The sequence below is a fragment of the Odocoileus virginianus genome, chromosome 1, assembly GCF_023699985.2.
Source record: "Odocoileus virginianus isolate 20LAN1187 ecotype Illinois chromosome 1, Ovbor_1.2, whole genome shotgun sequence".
In the NCBI taxonomy this organism is placed as follows: domain Eukaryota; kingdom Metazoa; phylum Chordata; class Mammalia; order Artiodactyla; family Cervidae; genus Odocoileus; species Odocoileus virginianus.
In genome coordinates this window covers 50,245,288-50,267,476 of record NC_069674.1, presented here as the reverse complement: position 1 = coordinate 50,267,476, position 22,189 = coordinate 50,245,288, and the positions used below count along the sequence as shown (strand labels likewise).

The following is a 22,189-nucleotide window of genomic DNA, read 5'->3' as shown; positions in this document are numbered from 1 at the left end:
CATGAGATGGTTGGATGGCATCACTGATTCAGTGGACATGAACTTGGGCAAACTCCAGGAGGTAGTGAAGTGAAGGACAGGGAGGCCGGGCGTGCTGTAGTCCATGGGGTCAAAAAGACACTACTTAGCCACTGAACAAAAACAACAATCTTAAGCCATGATGCTGGTGCCACCAATAAACCTCTGATGGGATCTTGGTCAATCTGTCTTCTCCATAATAGGAAAAGTAAATAGTTAAGCGGCAAGAGTGATATAAGACCCAAATGGGCAAGAGCAATAGGTACTCCCTTACTTTAGGGGCTATCATACCCTAAATGACAAGGGTTTGAATGTTCAAAACATGAGCAAACAACGAATGCCATGATAAACTTGTCAGTGTTCAATGTGGTTTTCTTCTGGATGTGGTTGGCTGTTTTGTGTTTATTTTTCTTACCAATATTTTTTGAAGTATAGTTAATTTATAACATTGTTAATTCAATGTGTCTTTATTAAAACCCACATTTGTGCATAATCTTTCCTATCAGACTTTATGACCACTGGGGTAGCTTCCCAGAGGTGGATTCTTTCTCTTCTTCCAGACTCTTGAGCAGACTAGAGGAGTAGAAGCAAGAAATGAACTTTTTCTGGGTCATAAAGGGTTTCCCTGTGGGGTTTAATCCCTAGCTCCCCAGCCATTAGTGGCAAAAAAATTACCAGTCTTGCTCATGTCAGTAAGACAGAATTAAGGAAAATTTTCTTGTGGAAATGTCTCTGCTTCTCAAAAGAGAAAAAAAACGTGGAGTCACATAGCAACCCCAGAGAGAGGATGAAGGTCAATCCGAGTGAGAAAACCTGGAAAAGCGTGGGCCCTCTTTCAGTGAAGGGCCATGAAAGCAACATCAACCAAAACAGCACAGAGAATTGTCATAGCAACAGGTGCCTCGTGACCCTAACGTCCACAGTGCTGGTAAGAGGAGGAAGAATAACACTCCCGGAGAATAGAGTAAAGCTTTGAGAGAGCTGAAAGGCAAAGATGAGGTTTGGTTTCACAGCTAGCTTGGAAATGGTAAGCTCTCTCTTCTCTTGTGAACTGTTCTCTAACCAGGGGGGAGATTGTCAATCACTGCTAAATAAAAGATACAAAAACATGGAGGGGATAAAAAGGAATGGTATGGTCAATATTACTTAGACCTATAACCACTCTTTCATTGACTAGCTCACTCATGTGATAACCAGCGACCATCAATTCAGGGCCACTTAAACAAGAAAAATGCAGAACTCCAACAATTCTCCAACTCACATTTATCGGAGCTACTGAGAGGAGTCTCTGAAGCCATTACTAGTCTCAGGACACAGAGAAACCCATCTGCTCACAAACTGCAGTGACAGCCAACTTGGTGTTGTCACTGAACACATGTACCATTTGAATACGACAATCCGGAAGCAAGGAGAAAAACTAGGTAGAAGCTAGGAGGCCCCTGGAGTCCAGCAGAGTATGGGTAAGTCCAGGCTGCCCTGCTCCATCCATGGAGTCACATATCCACCTAATAAGCAGTTCCTAACAGCAGTTACGAGCTGGAAATAGAGCTGTAGTTATTGTTTAGTCACTAACTCATGTCCTGTTCTTTGCATCCCCATAGACTGTAGCCCACCAGGCTCCTCTGTCCATGTGATTTCCCAGGCAAGAATACTGGAGTGGGTTGCCATATCCTTCTTCAGGGGATCTTCCTGACCCAGAGACTGAACCAGAGTCTCCTGCATTGGCAGGCGGATTCTTTACTGCTGAGCCACCAGGGAAGCCCCTGGAAATGAAGACTAGCCTTGCTAGGGTGGCTGGGCTTTGACAGTCCTGTGTGTCTTTTGATTCGGAAGCTTTCCATGCATCCATAAGACAGTGAAATATGTATGACCCCCATTTAAAGATGGGAACACTAAGGCTGAACAACCTGCTAGAGGCCACACAGGCTAGGAGCTGGCCAGGCTGGAGCTGAGCCACCATGCCCCACGTATGAACACCTCCAAGGTTCTCTCAGTAAAGGAGCCAAGGCAGGCCTTCCCGGTCTTTATTCTTGGCCAGCATTTCCTCCCCTGCTGACCCGATCCAGATCTTGCCCTTTCTTCAAGTCTCACCTCCCCGGTAAGCCCCTGCCCATACTTCATTCCTCGATGAGCCCACTTACTTCTGAGATTCCCAGTCCTCTGGACACATCATGGACAAGAAAATATTAAAAAAAAATCACAACATAGTTCCTGATCATATATGGTTTCTGTAACATCATGGAAAATTTAGAAAATCCAGAAAAGAAAATAAGTATCATTCATAGCCTTTGTCACCAGAGGCTCTTTGGTCCTGTGTCCCTCTGGGGGAGAGGAGCATCTGGTCATCCCTCTTGTAGCACTAGCCTCCACCCCAGTGAGCTGCATGGATGAAGTACCAAATGGACGATTATCATTTTGCCAAAATCACTGCTGATAAACTTTTGGCTATAATACCTCAACACTACCCCTTGAAAATCCTTTACTTTAGCCAGATGATTCTGTTAAGTATGTGCCGAAATGACTTAGCAAATGGTTTTCTCTCTCCACCAAAAACCTAAAAGTCCTACGAAACCTCTCATCAGTATTTTGCCAAGTGTCCCCATCCCATCCATGTCAATACCAGCCTTTAATCAATGCTTCTCATGTGTGCTGTGCTGCACTAGGTCCCCAACAAAAATTGTGTCATTTAGTCTTCACAGCAGCCCTAAGGTAACTATCGTCATTTGTTTCCTAGTTTTAACAGACGAGGAAACTGAGAAACAGAGTCAAGTAATTTAGCTGAGGTCACACAGCCAGCAAGTGGAAGACCTGGGATTTGAATCCAGGCAGCCTGCCCCCCAGAGCATGGGTTCTTCATCACTGTAGTAACCTGATTCTGCATAACTAGGTCAAGGGACCACAACCATCATGCTGCGGTCTGTGTCTGTTAATTGGCATCCTCTCGGAAAACACTTCCCCAAAGAACCAGCAGAGTGGAGCAAGGAGACAGGGAATGGAACTCCCTTCCTCCATCTGCACGGCATCAGGCAGAGTGTCTGGACCAAAATCAGTGCTTAGTCAGGTAACCTGGGCTTTCTTTGTACCTTTCTGTGGTTGCCTCTCCTCCCAGAAAGCCAGCTCCTAGAGCACCAGGACTGGCACCGCTCCTGTCTCCTACAAGAGCTTCCCAGGTGGCACAGTGGTAAAGAAACCTCCTGCCAATGCAGGAGACACAAGAGACAAAGAGATGTGAGTTCGATTCTTGGGCCAGCAAGATCCCCTGGAGAAGGAAATGGCAACCCACTCCAGGATTCTTGCCTAGAAAATCTCATGGACAGAGGAGCCTGGTGGGCTAAAGTCCAGGGAGTCGAAAAGAGTCAGACACGACTGAGCACGCACACCTGTCTCTTACTCGCCAGAGCGTTGCTTTGGCAAATAGCAAATGATCCTGCATTTTTGTTAATTATGTTATGAAGAGACAGAGGAAAAAGAGGAAGGTAAGATGGTGAATAAGAAAAAGAATCATTACTTTTTCTTGTCAAATCCAACAACAGATTTCTCTAGTAGGGCATGGACTTTGTGAGATTGGTTGTTTTGGCAAGGGAGGGGCGGGGAGGCAAACAGAAAGCGGGGAGAAGTCTACAAAATGGGAAGGTCTAAAGGTAAACAGTGCTACCGCAGCATGCTTAGCCTCTTGGGCAGGACGCTAGGGAAGGCCAGGAGATGACGTCATGCTTTTGGTCCAGGCAGACAGGCATGTGTGGGCTTCAGCAAAGTGAACTGAGTCTGCTTGACTGCTGCCCCAAAAGGCAGCAGAAGGCTGTCAATAGAAAGGTCCTTATCTTTCTGGAAACACTGCACAAGACAGGGGCTGGCAATGGGCCTGCCGAGGGAAAACAAGGATTCAAAGCCATGAATGAGGCTGTTCTAAGAGGACGGTGAAAATATTCCTCCTGTGGTTTCCCCAACTATTAAAAAAAAAGCAGCTGCACAATTGGATCAGATTATCAAAAATTTTCAGGGAAATGACAGACTCAAGTTCACCTGCTTGATAACCTTGCAGCATTTGGGTATGTGTTACTTCTACAAACACTATGAGCTATGACAGCAACAAGACCCTTTCCTGAGTCATAACCTAAGCCTCCTTTATATAAAATGTCCTTTATATAAAATAGATAAACAGCAGTGGGGAGAAAGGCACTCTTCTGTGGAGAAGGAGAGGGTAAAAGCTTCCCTCCTGATCTCCAGGAGTCCTTCACTCAGGTCTGGAACACTCCCTTCTCATCCGATCTAGGGCACATCCTAACTGAGAGAAACCCAAGCCTGTGTGTATTTCACCCTCACCAGTCCTGAGAAGGCACTTCCCTGAAGACAAAAAACTCAGCTACAGCGCCCAGCACACAAAAGCTTTCCTAGCAAAGGGGGCCTCACACCAGGCAAAGACCCCACCTTGGGAGCACCATCCTGCCCACTTTGGCAGAAGTCTCCACTTGAGAAATGAACTCAGGAAGCCCAACAGCCTTAATAAAATCTGTGTGCCTCAGTTACACAAAGCAGCTTCATCTGAAAGAAAGTATTCAATCAAGTCAATCACTTTTAGCTAAATATCTGGATTTTTTGGACTGCATTTTTTCCCTTTCTATACAGCTGCCTGGTTGCTTAAGCACAGACACAGGCTTAGTAAAACAAGATGGCAGAAGGGGCTCTGGTGGGAGCTCACCTTCCCCAGTGAAGCACACTCTTCAGGTAACCTGTTGCTGGCCACCTCAGGTGAGAGAACCAGGTGGCCAGCCCATGAGTGGACCCTCTGTGGAAACCAGCTGCAAAGTGAGTACCATGTGCTAATCAGATATTTGGGGGGCGGGGGTTGGGGCAGGGGAAGGTAAGATTTAAGGGAATCCATTTTTTTTTCTTTATCTTTTGCCTGCTTTGATGTCTCTACTTGGATGTCTAACAGGCATTTCAAACACTGACAAGTCTACAACTGAAGTCTTGGTGGTCTCACTCCCCAAGTTTCTTCCTGCAGCTTTCCCCATTTCAGTAAATGAACGCCATTCCCTTCAGTGAGTAGATGAGGAACTCTAGAGTCATCCTCATCTTCTTTTTGGATGACAGCCACAGCCTCCTCACGGGGCTCCCTGCACCCCCTCTCCCCCCTCACAGCCTGCTCTCTACTAGGTGGATCTCTCTGGTGCTCAAGCCCTTCAAAGGCTCCCCAGGTCAAGTCCTGCTGTGACCCACAAGCCCCGGAAATTCCTCAGACTCATCTCTCACTCTCCTGCCTTCCCCCTTCGCTCGGGCCACACCAGCCTCCCCTGGTTCCCTGGCCCTGGCTTTCTCTCGCCCTGTGGTTGTATCTGCTGCTCTCTACCTGGAAAGCTCTTTCTGCGGATCGCCTCATGGCCCACATCTCACTTCAGTTTCACTCAAGTAACCTTCCCAGTGAAGCACTGCCTATTCCCCTAATCAAAACTGTCAGTGCCTCAGACACTTCTCACCCCCTCTCCCTGACTCACGTTGTTTTCTCCTTGGCACTTGTCACTAACACGTTATGTGTTGTCCTCATTTATCTTGTCTCCCTGACACTAGAATACAAGCCCCGTGAGATCTAAGGTTTTCGTCTGTCTGGTTCAAGTGCCAGGGACAGAGCAGTCGAGAGTGTCAAGTGCTTACTGGGTGTTCAGTAAATACAAATTGAATGGATGAAAGTGGGGTAGACCAGTATCTATAAGTAAAAAATCTATTTTGGATGAGTCAGGCTTAGAAAATGAACAAACAAAAACAAAAAGAATTGGTTGGACAAATGATCCTAATCAGACAGAGTGACAAAGGCCATTTAAAATGCGTCTTCTTATGGTGGTGGATTAAGTGATCCTGGTCAGGACCAACTCTTCCATACAGAACTAAAAAAGCTAGATTCAATATGAAAAATGCCTTCTTAATTATATTGAGAATTAGTACCCACAGATGTAAGCCTATCATAAAAAGTTGCTTTTGTCCTGAGGACATCTGCTGTTCTCGAAGAAACTACTGCCTGCCTGGCCTACTCTAAGAGCTACAGAGACCAAAGTCAACAAAGGAGCTTCTGTGACAAACATCCTTGCTTTAGGCTAGGATCCCAAAAGTCTATGCTATGGTCTGAGTATTTATGTTCTGCCCTCCAAAGTCAAATGCTGAAATCCTAACCCTCCAGGTGATGATACTAGAAGGTGGGCCCTTAGGGAGGTGATTAGATCATGAAGGTGGAGTCCTCACAAATGACCAAGTGCCCTTATAAAAGAGGCTCTTGGGTTCTCTCTCTCTCTCCTTCCACCAGATGAGGTTCAATGAAAAGATGGCCACCTGTCTAGGAAGTGAGCCCTCACAAGATACCAAGTCTGCTGGCACGCTGGTCTTGGATTTCTAACCTCTAGAACAATGAAAAATAAATTCTTGTTTATAAGCCACCTAATGTTTTGTTGTAACAGCCTGAACAGACTGAGTCTGCTCTCAGAATTAGAAGAAACCAGGCCTGCAACCTGGCTTTGCATCACCTGGAGAGTTCTAAGAACTGCAAGTCTTAAATTGTTTGAAGGTGGTCTCCAATTGAATCCTCTCTGGAGGAAAGTACCATTATCTTAGGCCTCAATTTATCCTGATATATAAATTTTCAAATACAAATATACAAATTTTCAAGCACACAGAGATAATCCAACACACAAAAACAAGATACCAGGAGGGGGACCCAGTGAAAACAAAAGATGACAAAACAGACTTTAAAATTTTGAAACACTGGAATATCCCAAAGTCTCTTATGCAGCTAAGCCTACCATGTTCAGAGAAACAAAAAACAAGTTTGAAGATTCCAAGAAAGAAATAGATACTAGGGGTTTCCCTGGTGGGTCATGGGTCAGTGGTAAAGAATCCCTCTGCCAATGTAGGAGACATGGGTTCAGCCCCTGATCAGGGAAGATCCTCAGGCCTAATCACAGGCCTCAGAGCAACTAAGTCCGTGTGGGATTGAGCCTGTGCTCTAGAGCTTGGGAACCACAACTACTGAACCCATGTGCTGCAAGTACCAAAGCCCGCACACGCTAGAGCCTATGCTCCGAAACAAGAGAGACCACCACAATGGGAAGCCTGAGCTAGACTAGTTCCTCCCACAACTAGACGAATAGCCCCTGCTTACTGCAACTAGAGAAAAGCCAGAGCAGCAACAAAGACCCAGCACAGCCAAAAATAAAATTAAAAAAAAAAGAAGTAGATACTATATTAAAAGATATGAAAAAAAAAAAGGAAATTCTAGAGCAAATAACCTTGAATGTGTAGAGTGCTTACAGTGGGCAGGGAACTGAACTTGGGGGAAATGTCACATAATATGACTTCCAATTATGTCTTCCAATAAAGAGAGAGAAGTAGTTTATAAAATAGGGGTGAGTATTCATTTCACGTGTTTTTCAGCTGGAATGAAACAAGCCGTCAGCTAACCACAGACATCCAGATTCCTAAATCCTAAGGAGGCTGGGGGGCGGGGGTGGGGAAGCAAGCTCTCTATAAGAGACTTTATCAAAAGAGAAAAGAACAACTATCTAGTTTCTTCATCTCCATATCCATCCACATGAGGGTACATCCTTTATACAGCCTTCCGGCAATTTCCTATTACAAGAGAACCTCCATAGTACTTGCAAGCATTTTGGTTTTAAGTCTACTGGATGAGAACCGGAATACTCAGTTGTCTCATAAAAGACTGTGTGCTTCCCACCCAATCAGAGACTCTTAACTCAAGGGATGCTAGAAATAACCATCATCCTTGCAACAAACAGCTGTGTCACATCCCGTTCCCCCTCCCTCTCCGCCTTCAGCCTCCCTCCACGAACTGCTATCTTTAAGCCACAGGGCAGACAAGAGAAAAACAATTAGTCATTCCAGGTTTTGCCCACTTTCCCCACAATCCGTGTTATTCAGAGCACAGTCACTGGAGACAATAAGACGGCTTTGGAAGCCAAGCAGTCACCTACAGGTCTGAAAGACTTGAAGACTTTTTCCAAGACTTCATGGAGTGTCTTCTTGCCGCAGGAGGAGATGTAATCCTGTGCTAGCTGCAAGAAAGGCAGGCAGTCTTCACTCTCACTCCACACGTGCTGCGTGCCCACCGGTAAGGGAAAGGAGAAAACAAAGACACACAGTTATTATACTCAGTCTGAAATACACAAAACCAAGAAGATTTTGTTTTCAACTATGTGAATTTGAAGAAGGCCTCCATTCCAGAGTAAAAATCCATACAGTTATTCTTGATTTGTTTGTATCGAAGGCAGAAAATGAATACCCTGCAGAAACCCCCCCATGCTCCTGGTCCATATCTCACCTGCTCAATTTTCCATCAGATCTGCCCATACATAGTAAAAGGGCAGGGAGATCAATATTTCCCCACCCGTGATTTCCAATGTCCCTCTCCTGATGCTGGCAAAGGGTGGCTTTAAAGCGGGAGGGAGGAGAAACCAAGAGCTTGCATAATCCTTACCACTGCCTTCAGCAATGGCTGAAGGATTAAGCAGGCAGAGTTTGTAACTGCTTACTCGGAAACATTCTTTACCCAGATTAGCCTGAGAGTGCGGGCAATGGTCAATTTACTTCAAAATGAAAATTTAGGAGGACATATGGAAAAGTCATCCCTAGTAACCAGGAAACAAAGGCTCTCTGAAATCTCACCTTCCTTTAAAATGCTTTAAGAGGACATCACAGGGCTTCCCTGGAGGCGCAATGGTAAAGAATCCACCTGCCAATGCAGGAGATGTGGGTTCAATTCCTGGGTCAGGAAGATCCCACGTGCTGTGGAGCAGTGCCACAACTAATAAACCTATCTTCCAGAGCCCAGGAGCTGCAACTCTAGAGCCCATGTGCAGCAACTATCAAAGCCCCTGCACTAGAGTCTGTGCTCTGCAACAAGAGAAGCCTGTGCAACTAGACAGCAGCCCCACTTGCCTCAACTAGAGAAAAGCCCATGTAGCAATGAAGACCCAGCAAGGCCAAAAAAATAAAAATAAAGTAAAAAGTATATATATATGTGTGTGTGTGTGTGTGTGTGTGTGTGTATAAGAGGACAATGTACCCAAGAAACACTTTGCGATGTTAACATGCACCAGGGGGAAACTGATTTAGGCTTTATTTTTTCTTAGGCTAGGCAAGTTTTTTGTTGTTTTTTTTTTTCTTTCCCACATGAGGATATCCATTTTAGCACATCTTTAAGACTTGGCTAGTTTCTCCGATAAATGTTCAAGGATCTGGAATAAGCCCAAGAACCTGGTTTGAGAGATGAAGATGCAGAAGTCCCCTGCTCTGCATATCTGAGCAGCAGGATGGGGGTAGGGGTTACTGAAGACCAGGATAACATCAGGGTGTCAGTCAGGTACCGAGCATCGCTGTTTACAGGGGCCGGATCAATGACAGCTCAACACTGGTGAAAAAGGTGTAGAGGAGAGGAAGATGCTTGGCAGATGAGAGCAAGAAACAGGCACCGGGCAGCAAGGGACAAGATCAATTGGGAGAAATGGTCGATGTCAAGCACATACTTACCCCTGCTATTAATACAAATGATTAGAGCATCACCCCAGAAAGTCATATGCCCAACATGCAATAAACAGATTTCCCCGTCTTCCTTTTTACTGCAGGGTCTTCAGGAACTGGAAAGAACTGAAAACGCTGCTCAGATTCAAGAGAGAATAACATGGTGCTAATATGCCATCTTTACAGCCCAATTATCTGTGTTTCATAGATGTCAAAGTCCAATTCTGATACAAGCTGCTCTACTTCCAGCAGACTTCTAGAGTAGCTTCCTCCTTGACCTAATAAAGATACCTTCTAGAGTCTCTAACTTTAGAGAACAGCTCAAATATGATTCCCTATTAAGTGGAGGCCCTTAAAGTTGTCGAGTCACTGAAATGACAGTCATGTAATAGTCTCTTGCACTATACAAAAAGCATAATAGTATGAAGTGCCTTTAAATCCATTATTGCGCTTGATTCTTAGTAGGGATTCAGCAAGAACAATAAAGTCCACTTTAATACAAGTCTGGCTCAACACCTATTTTCAAACTCAAATTTTAAAAAGTTCTGGTATATTTCAAATTCTTATCCAAGTCAGAGATGGGATTAACACCTAGCACCACACAATGGAAAATCTTAAGCCTGCCTTCTTCCCTAGACTTGGTATGAAGATTACAGAGAAAGTAAAAAGTCGATTAAGTACCTAGTACAGTGCCTGGCTGGCAGACAGTACAATAGATAGTCAATAAATGGTGACTCTAAGTCCCCTATTTCCCCTTTTGCATTTGCAGGAGCATGGTGTGGGGGATTTCCACCTGCAGTAATGCGAAATCAAACAGCCTGTGTGACTTCACTGAGAACACTATCCAAGGCGACTCGGGTTAGAATTCATTCAGAAGCAGGTGTATCTATGAAAACCTTGTATTTTTTACAAATATAGCTTATTTTTTAACTATCCTTTTTTTAAAAAAAAAAGTATTTTAAGTTATAAATTAAGGAAATAAATTAAGAAAAGTATATCACCCTAAGCGTTAGTCGCTCAGTTGTGTCCAACTCTTTGCAATGCCATTGATTGTAGCCCATTAGGCACCTCTGTCCATGGGATTCTCCAGCCAAGAATAGTGGAGTGGGTTGCCATTTCCTTCTCCAATACCACTCAAACTGTAACAGAAATCACAGTGTATCCACCACTGCCTGGCAATCCGTTTCTTCAGTTTAAGTGTTTCTAGGGCATCTACAGCCTCATGAAGGGGAGGTTACTCATGCCACCATTTTCATTACTCCACTTTTGGAGTTGTTGATCTATGAATACATTGGAGAAGAAAGACTTGCAAGCATGTCTCCTAACTCACTTCAGTCATGTCTGACTCTTATGTGACACCATGAACTGTAACCCACGAGGCTCCTCTGTCCATGGGATTCTTTAGGCAAGAATACTGGAGTGGGTTGCCATGCCCCCCCTCCAGGGGATCTTTCTGACCCGGGGATGGAACCTGCATCTCCTGCAGCTCCTGCACTGCGGGCAGATTCTTCACCGCTGAGCAACCAGGGAAGCCCTAGAGAAGAAAGACTTAACACCTACAAAAGGACTTTCTGTCCATTCTCCCTAAATTTCCTTGCCGTGGCTTTCTAACTTATCCAAAATTTCCAGCAGTGTTGGTTTTCTTGTTTTAGAAAAGTTTTAACTGAATCCCTGCCCATATGATAACCTGATGGAGCAAGGGGTTTGGAATGAGACAAAACCAGGTGTACACAGCCATTTATAAGACATCACTTACTAAATGCTCATTATTTCACATCCATTGTATCTCATAACAAAAGGTATTCAGTTTTACTTACTGAAACTGCCCCCTTCTAAGACTAATCATGGCAGTCAGTGAAAATTTACAGAATACAAGGTAAGATGAACCAAAAAATAAGTCTATAGTTGGGAAAAAACAGACAAAGGGAAAACAACAGGAGAATCATATAAAAACCAGTGAGATCAGGAAAACAGTGCCAGGTAAACAAGCCTGGCACATGCCATGGCTGGAACACAGATTGGCTGCCACTGCTTTGCAGAGGCCTATGCAAAGAAAGACAAGCAACCAGTGACCCGAAGCAGTGCCCACATACAAAACAGACCAACTCCTCAGAACTAACAGGAATGGGACTAGGGGCAGGAGCGCTGTAGTTGTTGTTCAGTCGCTAAGTCGTGTCCGACTCTTTGCGACCTCATGGACTCCTCTGTCAGCCTCCTCCGTCCCTGGGATTCCCTAGGCTAGAACACCTGAGTGGGTTGCCATTTCCTTCTCCAGGGGCAGGAGGGTTACTCTTAGAAAATTAGAGAGGCCTATTCCAAAACCAGGGGAGGGCAGAGAGACTATGTGGTGGCTGGGCTAAAGCACCTGAAAGCAGTATCTGGGGTCTAGCCTTGTACAAGGACAAACGGGAACTTGACCCAGAGTCCAGCACCGTGGGGCATGGCCACAGGCCTTCCACTTGGAAAATATCTTAAGCATGAGAAACCAAACACCCACTCTGGCCATAGAAAAACTATAGCAAGGGGTCAGAGAACCTGTGGCTCGGAACAATGTTAACTCCTTGGCAAACACACATCTGGGAACAGAATGTACTGAACTTCCAATCTGGTAGTTAGAGCCAAGGCAGATCACAGACATGGACTGTTACAATATTAGAAATGCCAAGAAAAGGCTTCACAAAGGAGGGGAAAGAGGTGGTTCTTAAGCATCAGAGTCCATCTCAGTCACCTGTGCTGTGCTGTCCTTAGTCACTTCTGACTCTTTAGGGCCCCATGGACTGTAGCCCACCAGGTTCCTCTATCCATAGGATTCTTCAGGTAAGAATACAGGAATGGGTTGTCATGCCCTCCTCCGGGGGATCTTACCGACCCAGGGATCTAACCCGGTCTCCTGCTTTGCAGGCAGATTCTTTACCATCTGAGCCACCAGAGAAGCCCTCTCAGTCACCTGGAGGCTTATCAAAACACCATAACTGGGTTCCACACGGGAGTTTCTGACACTGCATATCCAACAAGTGATGCTTATGTTGCTGGTTCTGGGACCACCATTTGAGGACAGAACTGTGACTAACCACATATTTGAGGATGGGCATTACATTACTTTGCTGACAAAGGTCGGTCTAGTCAAAGCTATGGTTTTTCCAGTAGTCATGAATGGATGTGAGAGTTGGACCATAAAGAGGGCCGAACACTGAAGAACTGATGCTTTCGAACTGTGGTGTTGGAAAAGATGACTGAGAGTGCCTTGGACTGTAAGGAGATCAAACTGGTCAATCCTAAAGGAAATCAATCCTAAATATTCATTAGAAGGACTGATGCAGAAACTGAAGCTCCAATACTTTGGTCACCTGATGCAAAGAGCCGACTCATTAAAAAAGACCCTAAAGCTTGGAAAGGTAGGCGGAGAAGGGGACAACAGAGGCTGAGATGGTTGCCTGGCATCACTGACTCAATAAACATGAGTCTGAGCAAGCTCTGGGAGATGGTGAAGGACAGGGAAGCCTAGCATGCTGCAGTCCACGGGGTCACGAAGAGTCAAACATGACTGAGCAACTGAAAAACATTACATTAAAAGGACTTCCCGGGTGGCTCAGCAGTAAAGAATCCACCTGCAATGGAGGGGACACAAGAGATGCAGGTTCAAACCCTGGGTCAGGAAGATCCTCTGGAGGAAGGCATGGCAAGCCACCCCAGTATTCTTGTCTGCAAAATCTCATTGACAGAGAAGCCTGGAGGGTTACAGTCCATGGGATCACAAAGAGTTGGATACAACTGAAGCAACATAGCGTGCACTCATTACATTAAAAAAAAAAAAACTAACTAAATGCCATTATCGACTAAAACCACTTCCAATTCTCAGGACAGCATGGGTTGCAGTGAAGCAGCCCCAACTTGTGCCTGCCCTGAGCAGCCTACTCTTTCCTATAGATTCCTGCCCATTTGGAGCTGAAAATCCCCAGTAAGAACTCTGATTTCAGCACATGTCATCTGTGGCCCTTCTTTCTGTCAGTAAGCTGGGTCAGAGTTTATTATCAAAGCTCGTCTGGTTTAAGACAATAAAACAATGTCAACTGCAAATAGGAAAATGAGCACCTTTCTGTTTTCTGTAGTAGAGATAAGAATATCTATTAACCAAGAATGGAATTAGATTATTAAAGTAATTCAAATGACAAACACCTTTTTGATCACAGTCTGTATGCTCCTACTGTTTTAACACTTGTGGGGATGGCGTTGACTTCCTGGTGCTTAGGCAGAGTTGGGGATGGCAGGGAGCTAAGAACACACGCGCTGTCCTCCCAGGACTCAGTTATCTGTGTCAAAGGGCCATTGTGAAGCGCCTCAGTCTCACCACGTGGGTTTTCTGCTGCCAGCAGCACTGGGGAGTCCATTTTAAGTTGGTACGGCTTAACCCAAAACTGACTGCTACCCACATAAGACGTGAGGTAAGAGTGACAAGCCAACTCATGACAGCCAGCATTATTTCCGAACATGTCTGACCAAACCTCCAATCTGCTCTTGGTGTCAAACACTGATCTGGTTTATCAAGGAGGAATCTGAGACTCAGAAAGTTTAAGCAACTTGTCTGTGGTCACACAGGAAGTAATGGGCAAAGCCAAGATATCAAGAGAGATGTCACGCTTTCAACCTGAGCCTTAGCTCCTTCCTTTGTAAGTCAAAGAAAATAATAATACCCCCAGGGTGGACATGGGTTTCCCAGGTGGCGCAGTGGGAAAGAATACACCTGCTAAAACAGGAGCTGCAGGAAACGCAGGTTCCATCCCTGGGTTGGGAAGATCCCCTGGAAGAGGGCATGGGAACCCACTCCAGTATTCTTGCCCAGAGAATTCCATGGATAGAGGGGCCTGGTGGGCTACAGTCCACAGGGTTGCAAAGAGTCAGACATGACTGAGCTACTAAGCACAGCAGGGTGGATATAAAGATTTCAGATTTCAAGAGAGGGACTTCCCTGGCAGTCCTGTGGTTAAGACTTTGCCTTCCAATGCAGGGATGTGTGGGTCTGATCCCCTGTAGGGGAACTAAGATCCTAAGATTCCACATGCCACACTGGCCAAAACACCAAAACATAAAACAGAAGCAATACTGTAACAAAGTCAATAAAGACTTTAAAAATGGTCTACATAAAAAAAAAAAAAATCTTAAAAAAAAAGGTTCCAGATAAACTGCCTCTCATTTAGCAGAGGCCAATGAGTGCTTATGTCTTCTCCCCCTTACTTGAGTTTATATGAGCAGAAATTTACTCTCCTTGGGATTACCACTCCATGAATGGTAAAGGACGTATCTTTTTCCCTGATGTAATCTCTCTAGATGAATAGTACATGGCCACCATAGGAAGCTTTACAGTCTACCACTACTGCTCATTTAACTTGCAAATAAAGTGATATAGGTATGATTATACCCATTAGACAGAAGAGGAAACTGAGAATAGGGTTTAAATTGAACAAGACAGGGCCTTCTCTCCACTATACCACCATGGAAACATGATGATGCAACCTCATTCAAACAAGTTGTATCCTCTTTCTCCAAAATAAAAAGGTTGTTATTTAGTCACACAGTTAATAATAGAGACATGCCTAGAATGAAAATGGGGATTATATCTATATATATATACATATAAAGTCACAGTTATAGGGACACACACAAAATTAAATCACATATTTCTTCTATAAATAAAACATTTTTCTTTACTACTATGACAACGGCTATCTTTGTTTTGTATTGAGGAGGGATTAAACGATACATGTAGAAGCAAACATGTTGTGAATGGTTGGCAGGACAATAAGCGAGCGCCCCCACCCCCACCCCCACTGTCAGCAGCAGGGAGAGGCTGGGCAGTGGGCTTTGTTTCCAGAGAGCTCTTTTCTCCAGGACGAGGCGAGGAGGGAAAGCAGCTGGTGCTGCCATGCCCAAGAGCACGTGCCCCTCTGTCCGTCTGGCATGTTAGTGGCTGCCAACGCCCCATTCCTCAAGCCTGACCGAGCCCTGGGGACCTTTTGAGCGGGCAGAGGATGGGGCCTGCCGCCTGTCTAAGCCCTCGGCACCCTCCCTGTGACACCCGAAGAGCCAGGCAGGGTAGCCGTGTCCCTGAACCCCAGCACACACAGAGCACTGGCAGCATTTTATCCCAGGACCTGAACTCCTCAGCCATCCGTAGAGAGAGACTTGAATGAGCAGCAGTTAGCAAAGGGGCCACATGGCCTGTAAAGCAAGCAGGGGAAGGAGTTCACAAGGGGCCCAGAGCTGCCAAAGAGAGGAGAGACAAAAAGAAGCCCTTGTTCCTAGGCCCCAGCCTGCTCCGGTCCAGGAGATCTTCTGCATGGTGGAGGGGACAGCCCTCTGGGCTTTGGCTCCAGTCCTGACTCTGTCAGTTCTTACTGGCATAGTCCTGGCTGAGTCCTTACAGTTACTAGCCTCGGTTTCCTCGCCTATAAGATAGGGGTATATTAATACCCACCTTACAGAATTTTTGTGAGGCTCACTAAGAAGTAGCCCTTGAACCCAAGTCTGAATCGGGTCCCCTGTTGTCATCCTTGTGGTGCCAGGTATTCAGTACAGGGCTACCATCTATTAGATGTAGGGAAGTTAGTAAACCTCGCTTGGCTTCAGTTTTCTCATCTGTAAAGTGGAGATAATTACAGAGAGTGGCTTCTGAGATTACTAAAATTAAATAGGTTCATACATACAAAATCTGATACATGGTAATTCACACTTAAGTGGTAGCTGTCTTTGAAGCTGTCACTCTTGAAATTTAACATGTCTTCTATACTAGACTATTATTCATTCATTCATTCTTACAAACATGGATTGAATATCTATCACATGTCTGGCATGTTCTGAGTGCTGCCATACAGGGATGAATAAGATAAGCTCTCATGAAGCTTACAGGCTAGTGGACCAGGCAGGAAATAAGCAATGGACTATCAAGTATTAGTGAGTGCTATGGTAAGAATAAAAGAGGGTGAAGTAAGGGAGTATGTGGTCAGAAAGGTTTCTCCCAGGCTGCAATGGTATAAAGAAAGGAGCTATGTAAGGATGTGGGGGAAGAGTGTTTTAGGCAGAGGGAACAGCAGACGTAAAGGCCCTAAGGCAAGAATGGGCTTGGTTTCTCTAAAGACCAGAAAGGCCAGTGTGGCAGGAACACACTAAGCAAGGGGGAAGAGTGGGCCAGGATGAGGTCAGAGAGGCGGCGGGAGGCAGATCATGTGGGGGCTTGAAGCCGGGGAAGCTTAGGTTTTATTGCAAAAGTGATGGGAAGTCAGTTTAGGAGAGGGAAGGAGTGGTAAGAACACAACCTGCCGTTTTATCAACATTTTAAATAGATCCAGAGGGACTGCTATGTGGAAACGCCGCCTGAGAGTTGTTAATATCATCTCCACTTTAGGTACTGTTCTCAAACAAGTCCGCTAGGGAGGTACTAATATCATCTCTATTTTACAGATGTGGAAGTCATGACAGAGAGGGGTTAAACAACTTCCTCCAAAGCACGAAATTAGATGTGGGGAGCTGGGGTGAAAGCTCGAGTAGCCTGCCCTAGAGCCTGTGCCCCTAGGCACTATACCACAGTTTCTTAGATGAAGAGAATGGCCCCATTCTAAGTAGCCCTGGCCAGGTACAGAGTGAGCACTCAATAAATGTTTGTTAAATGAATGAATGATATAAAAACACTTTGTAAACTTAGAAATGCTATGTAAATATTCTTATTGTTAACAAATCCTTCAGATTACAAGGATTCCATTCATCTCAAATTTCTTCTAATACTTAGCAGATTTTCCTGGGAAAAAGAAATGAACAGAGGTAGGACATTTTCTTCATGTCTGAGTTTCTTTAACTAGAGGCAAACAGCATCTTGACAAACCTGGTCTGCAAATCTGAGGCAAGGTTTTGGGCTAAGAAAACTCCAGTGTTTGGCATCTTGTTTATTATGGCCTCTAGAAACTGAAAAGGTCCAGTCTGCCCAACGAGTTACTCCCTGCACCCTCCCCCCTACCACCACTTTCTTTCTTTCCTATTTATTTCATTTAATTGTCAGTGAATCAATACTTTCAAAAGAAAAACTTCCAAGTATTTCACGCATACAGGTGGAGCTTTAAAATGTAATATGAGTGGCCTTGAAAAAGGCCAGATAGACTTCATGTTTCTGAATGATGGTTTGCTAAACATATTCAAATCAAAAGAAGAGCCTTGCTTTTCTTCACCCACTTATTCTCTTTGAAATGTCTCCTGCAGTGACAGCAGGATGGCTGTGTGGACCTGTGAGTTCTGGAGCCATGAGTGATTCCTGCCCCATCTCACACAGTAAGGAGGGTGAAAGGTCACTGGCAGACCAAGGAAGCCCAGGGGTGGAAGGGACTCCTAGTCAAACCCTAACACTGCAATTATTTGGATCCTGGTGCCCTTTCCAGTACATCCCTGGCGCTTATTCATACTTTTACTATGGAGTAAATCCCTTTTTAAATGATCTTCCACATTGACAAGCAACACTTACTTATTTTAACAATGTTCTTACATACATTTATACCTTTCTTGCACTTTACAAATACCTCCGATGAAGGCATTCTGATTAACCTCATTTTACAGGTAAGAAATTGAGGCTCTTAAAGAGACACGTTCTAAACTCTGGGGAACCCCAGATCTCTGACCCAAATTTGTGGGGCCCTTACTGTGCAGGTGAGACTGTCAGGCGCATTATCTATCCGATCACCTGGGGGTTGGTGTTATACCCATTTTTCAGTTGTGTACACTGAGCATTTTAAAATATTAAAATGCGTTTGACCAGAGTCACTGCTGTCACAAGTCAAATCTGACTGTCACTCAAGGCTATCTCTCTTCTAGAGGGTCAGGAGGCTGGGGCCTGGCGAGTCTCTCACCTTTGCGGAGTGGAGTGGAGTGGTGGGAGGGGCATGCTTCATGTTAAGTCACATTGAGGACTTCATCTCTCTGGGGCCAAGAAAGACAATCACGCTAACTCCTCGTCGAACTTTCTGTGGCAGTTGGGGTGCGCGACAGCCTGGACTTTGAACCAGCTTCGTCTCACCCCACCTGAAGAGCCAGCGCCAGGCCGCGCCTCTGCACTGCCCCACCTCCGTCCCCAGGGGCGGCAGCAGCGCCAGCTCCAGGCTCAGGCCGGTAACCTGAGCCCATAGCCGCCTCCATCTTACATGTAGGGACCATTATTTTTTTCCCCGTCCTTACAAATACTTCATGGAACGCCATCCTCGCCCAGTCTCCGCACCTCCCACCCCAATTCCCCGGCCCTCTACCTCCCCTTCCTTAACTGCCAGCGCCAAGATCCCAAGTGAGGGCAGGATACGAAGTCGAGAATTTGGACACCGCAGTTTCAGGTCCAAGTCCCTCCGAGCTCGGGGCGAGGCGGGGCGGGGAGGTGGGATAGGGAGGCGGAATTTCACCCCCATCTGGAAAAATCGAAAGGCTCTGGCAGGGCCCAGGCCGCTGCCTCAGCTGGACAGAACCTTTCGGGCTCCACACATCTCGTTGGAAGCTCACAGAGGAGCAATGGAAGCACGAGAGGAAAGGGGGCTAGGCGTGCCTCTGTGTGAGTGTGTGTGTTTGTGTGCGCACGCGCGTGTGCCTTTTTAAGATCCGGGGTGTGATTCCGCAAAGATGGTCCAGGAGATGGGGCATCGCTAGTGTGGACAGAGGCTTTGTGTCTTAATACCACTGAGAATACCATGGGGAGAGGGGTCGGGATGAGGGTTCTCTCGGGCGGGGAAACTCGAGGAGTTGTGTCTGCGCATTGAGAGGGTAACGGGATTCCTCACCCGGACGGGACGCCTGGGTGGAGGAAGCTCTGGACTCCGGATCCTGCGGGAGTGAAGGGTCCGTGCGTCCCGGCCCGGACTGGCGCTAGGCGGAGAATCCTCGGAGATGCTCTAGCCGAGGACTGCGCTCGAGCCGCGGGGTCGCGTCCCGGAAACTGCCCTCCCTAGCCCAGCTTCCCGGATTCTAAGGATGCCCCTGCCTGCCTCCTACTGGCCTCACCCGGAGTGCTGACCCCAACGTGCCAAGCTCAGGGGCTCGCTTGGCGGAGCGCGGAGCCTTGGGGGTGCCTGCGAGCGGTTACGCCCCCCCACCTCATGCCCCACCGCCTCCCCGGCAAGCGTGAGCCGGGGCGCAGGGTAGCGGCCGCGCGTCCACACTCCCGCGCGCTGCGGCGGTCCCTCCCCCGAGCACTCACAAAATTGTCCCCGCAGCCGTTGTCCGGACACAACACGTAGAAGGAGACGCCGGGATCGGCGTAGAAATCCATCCTGCGCTCGGTCTCCTCGGTGGCGATGAGCTCGAAGGGCGTGTTGGAGCACCATTTCTCCGCAACGTCAGCCAGCTGCTGGAAATCCATCCTGGCCCGCCGCGCCCGCCGCTCCCTCAGCCTCCTCGCGCGCCGCCCGCCTCCCGCTCCCTCCGCCGCCCGCCCTCCTCTCCTCCGGCGCCCTCCTCCGGGACGGGCAGCGCGCGGCTCTGTGGCTCTCGGGCTGGCGGCGGGGCCGGGCGGCTCGGGCTCCCTCCGGTCCCGGGGCTCCTCCCGGCGGGGACTGTTTACATGCTGTGTGTAACCGGGTGGGCGGTGGCCAGGGACTGCGCGGCGCCGCGCCCGGCTCCTCCCAGCTCCGCCTCTCCGCCCGCCCCTTTTCGGGCAGCCCCGGAGGCTGGCGCGGCCCGGCCGGGCGAGGTTGGCAGTGGGCGTGGCGGGGAGGGACGGAGCACGGCTGGAGGCACCCGGTGCTCCGCGGTCTCTCCTGTTTCCACTTGCCCCCTTTTTAAAAAACGAACCCGGAGCATCCCCGGGCCCTTAGGAACCTAGGGCCGCCCCGGCCTGTGACGTCATGGGATCCAGCCAATCACCGGAGTCTGAGACCAACGCCGAGACCTGTGAGCCGGGTGACGTCACAGCGCGGGCCCGAAAACGGCAGCTCGCAGGTTAAGTGAAGCGGAGTTATCTGGATCGCGTTTATCTGGAGTTTGAAGGTCGGGGAAGCATTTTTCCCAATGAGACTGAAGTGTAGAGAAATTCACAGAACTGCAGATAACGTGTACCCTGTCTGAGGCTAGGAATGGAGGAGCTGAGAAAACCAAAGGGAAACAGAGCTTATCTTTTTCAGAAATCACAACTCTGTCATCTGAATGATGTAAAGAAATGTTTTCCATAAATACATTTACTAGGCACTGAAATGAATGTCCGTTTGAAAAGGAAGATGAAAGTTTATGGATTTTGGATTTTTTTTTTTTTTTGGCATTAACATAAAGCTGAGTATTTCTAAAAATAAGCCTCATAAGTCTAGACTGAAGGCAGGAGAAGGGGACAACAGAGGACGAGATGATTGGATGGGACCCCCGATTCAATGGACATGAGTTTGAGCAAGCTCCGGGAGGTGGTAAAAGACGGGGAAGCCTGGTGTGCTGCAATGGGGTCGCAATGAGTCAGACACGACTGAGCGACTGAACAACCACAAATCTAGATTGAATAGTAATCACCTTATATTCATACTGTAAAACCGAAAATGACCAACTGCTAATTTAGGAGAGGAGAAACTACATTTTAAAACAAGAGTACAAGGTCCAACCATTGCACCTGTTGAATGTTCAATGGCTGCCGGGACCAGACAGGCATTGCTGGATTGCAGAAAATGTATTGGACAGAGCCCTGGCCCACAGGAAGTGACTAAGTACTAGCAGAGACAGGCCAAATAGCATTCATTCCATAATACAAACATTCAGTCAGCTTTTATCTTTAAAGTTGGTCTTCTGAAGCAAGCCTCATGCTAGTTCTAGGGATATAAATGTATTGTTGTTCAGTCGCTAGTATCTGACTCTTTGTAACCCCATGGACTGCAGCATGTCAGGCTTCCCTGGCCTGCACTATCTCCGGGAGTTTGCTCAAACTCAGGTCCATTGATTATGTGATGCTATCCAACCATCTCATCTTCTATCGCCCTCTTCTCCTCCTCCTGCCCTCAATCTTTCCCAGCAGCAGGGTCTTTTCTCATGAGTCAGCTCTTCACATCAGGTGGCCAAAGTATTGGAGTTTCAGCTTTAGCATCAGTCCTTCCAATGAATATTCAGGGTTGAGTTTCTTTAGGGTTAACTGGTTTGATCTCCTTGCTGTCCAAGGGACTCTCAAGAGTCTTCCTCAGCACCGCAGTTTGAAAGCATCAATTCTTTGGCACTCAGCTTTCTTTTTGGTCCAGCTCTCACATCCATACATGACTACTGGAAAAACCATAGCTGTAACTTATACAGACCTTTGTTGGGAAAGTGATGTCTCTGCTTTTTAATATGCTGTCTAGGTTTGTCATAGCTTATTGTTCAAGGAACAAGCATCTTTGAATTTCATGGCTGCAGTCACCATCTGCAGTGATTTTGGAACCCAAGAAAATAAAATCTGCCACTGTTTCCATTGTTTCCCTATCTATCTGCCATGAAGTGATGGGACCAGATGCCACGATCTTAGTTTTTTTAATATAAATATTATGTAATTCCACTCTCAAAGAGCTAGCAGACTAGGCAAGGAAGCTCATGACACCTTGAACTCACTGAAAACACCTTTTACTCAACAGAATTGATTCAATTCTGGAAAGTTGTTTCTCTTGCCCATTTCTGGGATAGGAATTCTTTT

The 22,189-nt window shown here is 46.6% G+C and overlaps 1 protein-coding gene across 1 annotated transcript in view; it reads right to left on the bottom strand.

Annotated features, from left to right (window-relative positions):
- The window catches only part of MTURN (maturin, neural progenitor differentiation regulator homolog), a 33,354-nt gene extending 13,013 nt beyond the window's left edge, over positions 1-20,341 (bottom strand). Inside the window, exons 1-2 of the mRNA XM_020892475.2 lie at positions 19,754-20,341; positions 7,995-8,117 (exon numbers count right to left, since the gene is read on the bottom strand). Coding sequence (XP_020748134.1) covers positions 7,995-8,117; positions 19,754-19,915 — 285 coding nt within the window. The 5' untranslated portion in view covers positions 19,916-20,341. The remainder of the gene's footprint in view (positions 1-7,994; positions 8,118-19,753) is intronic.
- Between the last annotated feature and the right edge of the window lie 1,848 nt (positions 20,342-22,189).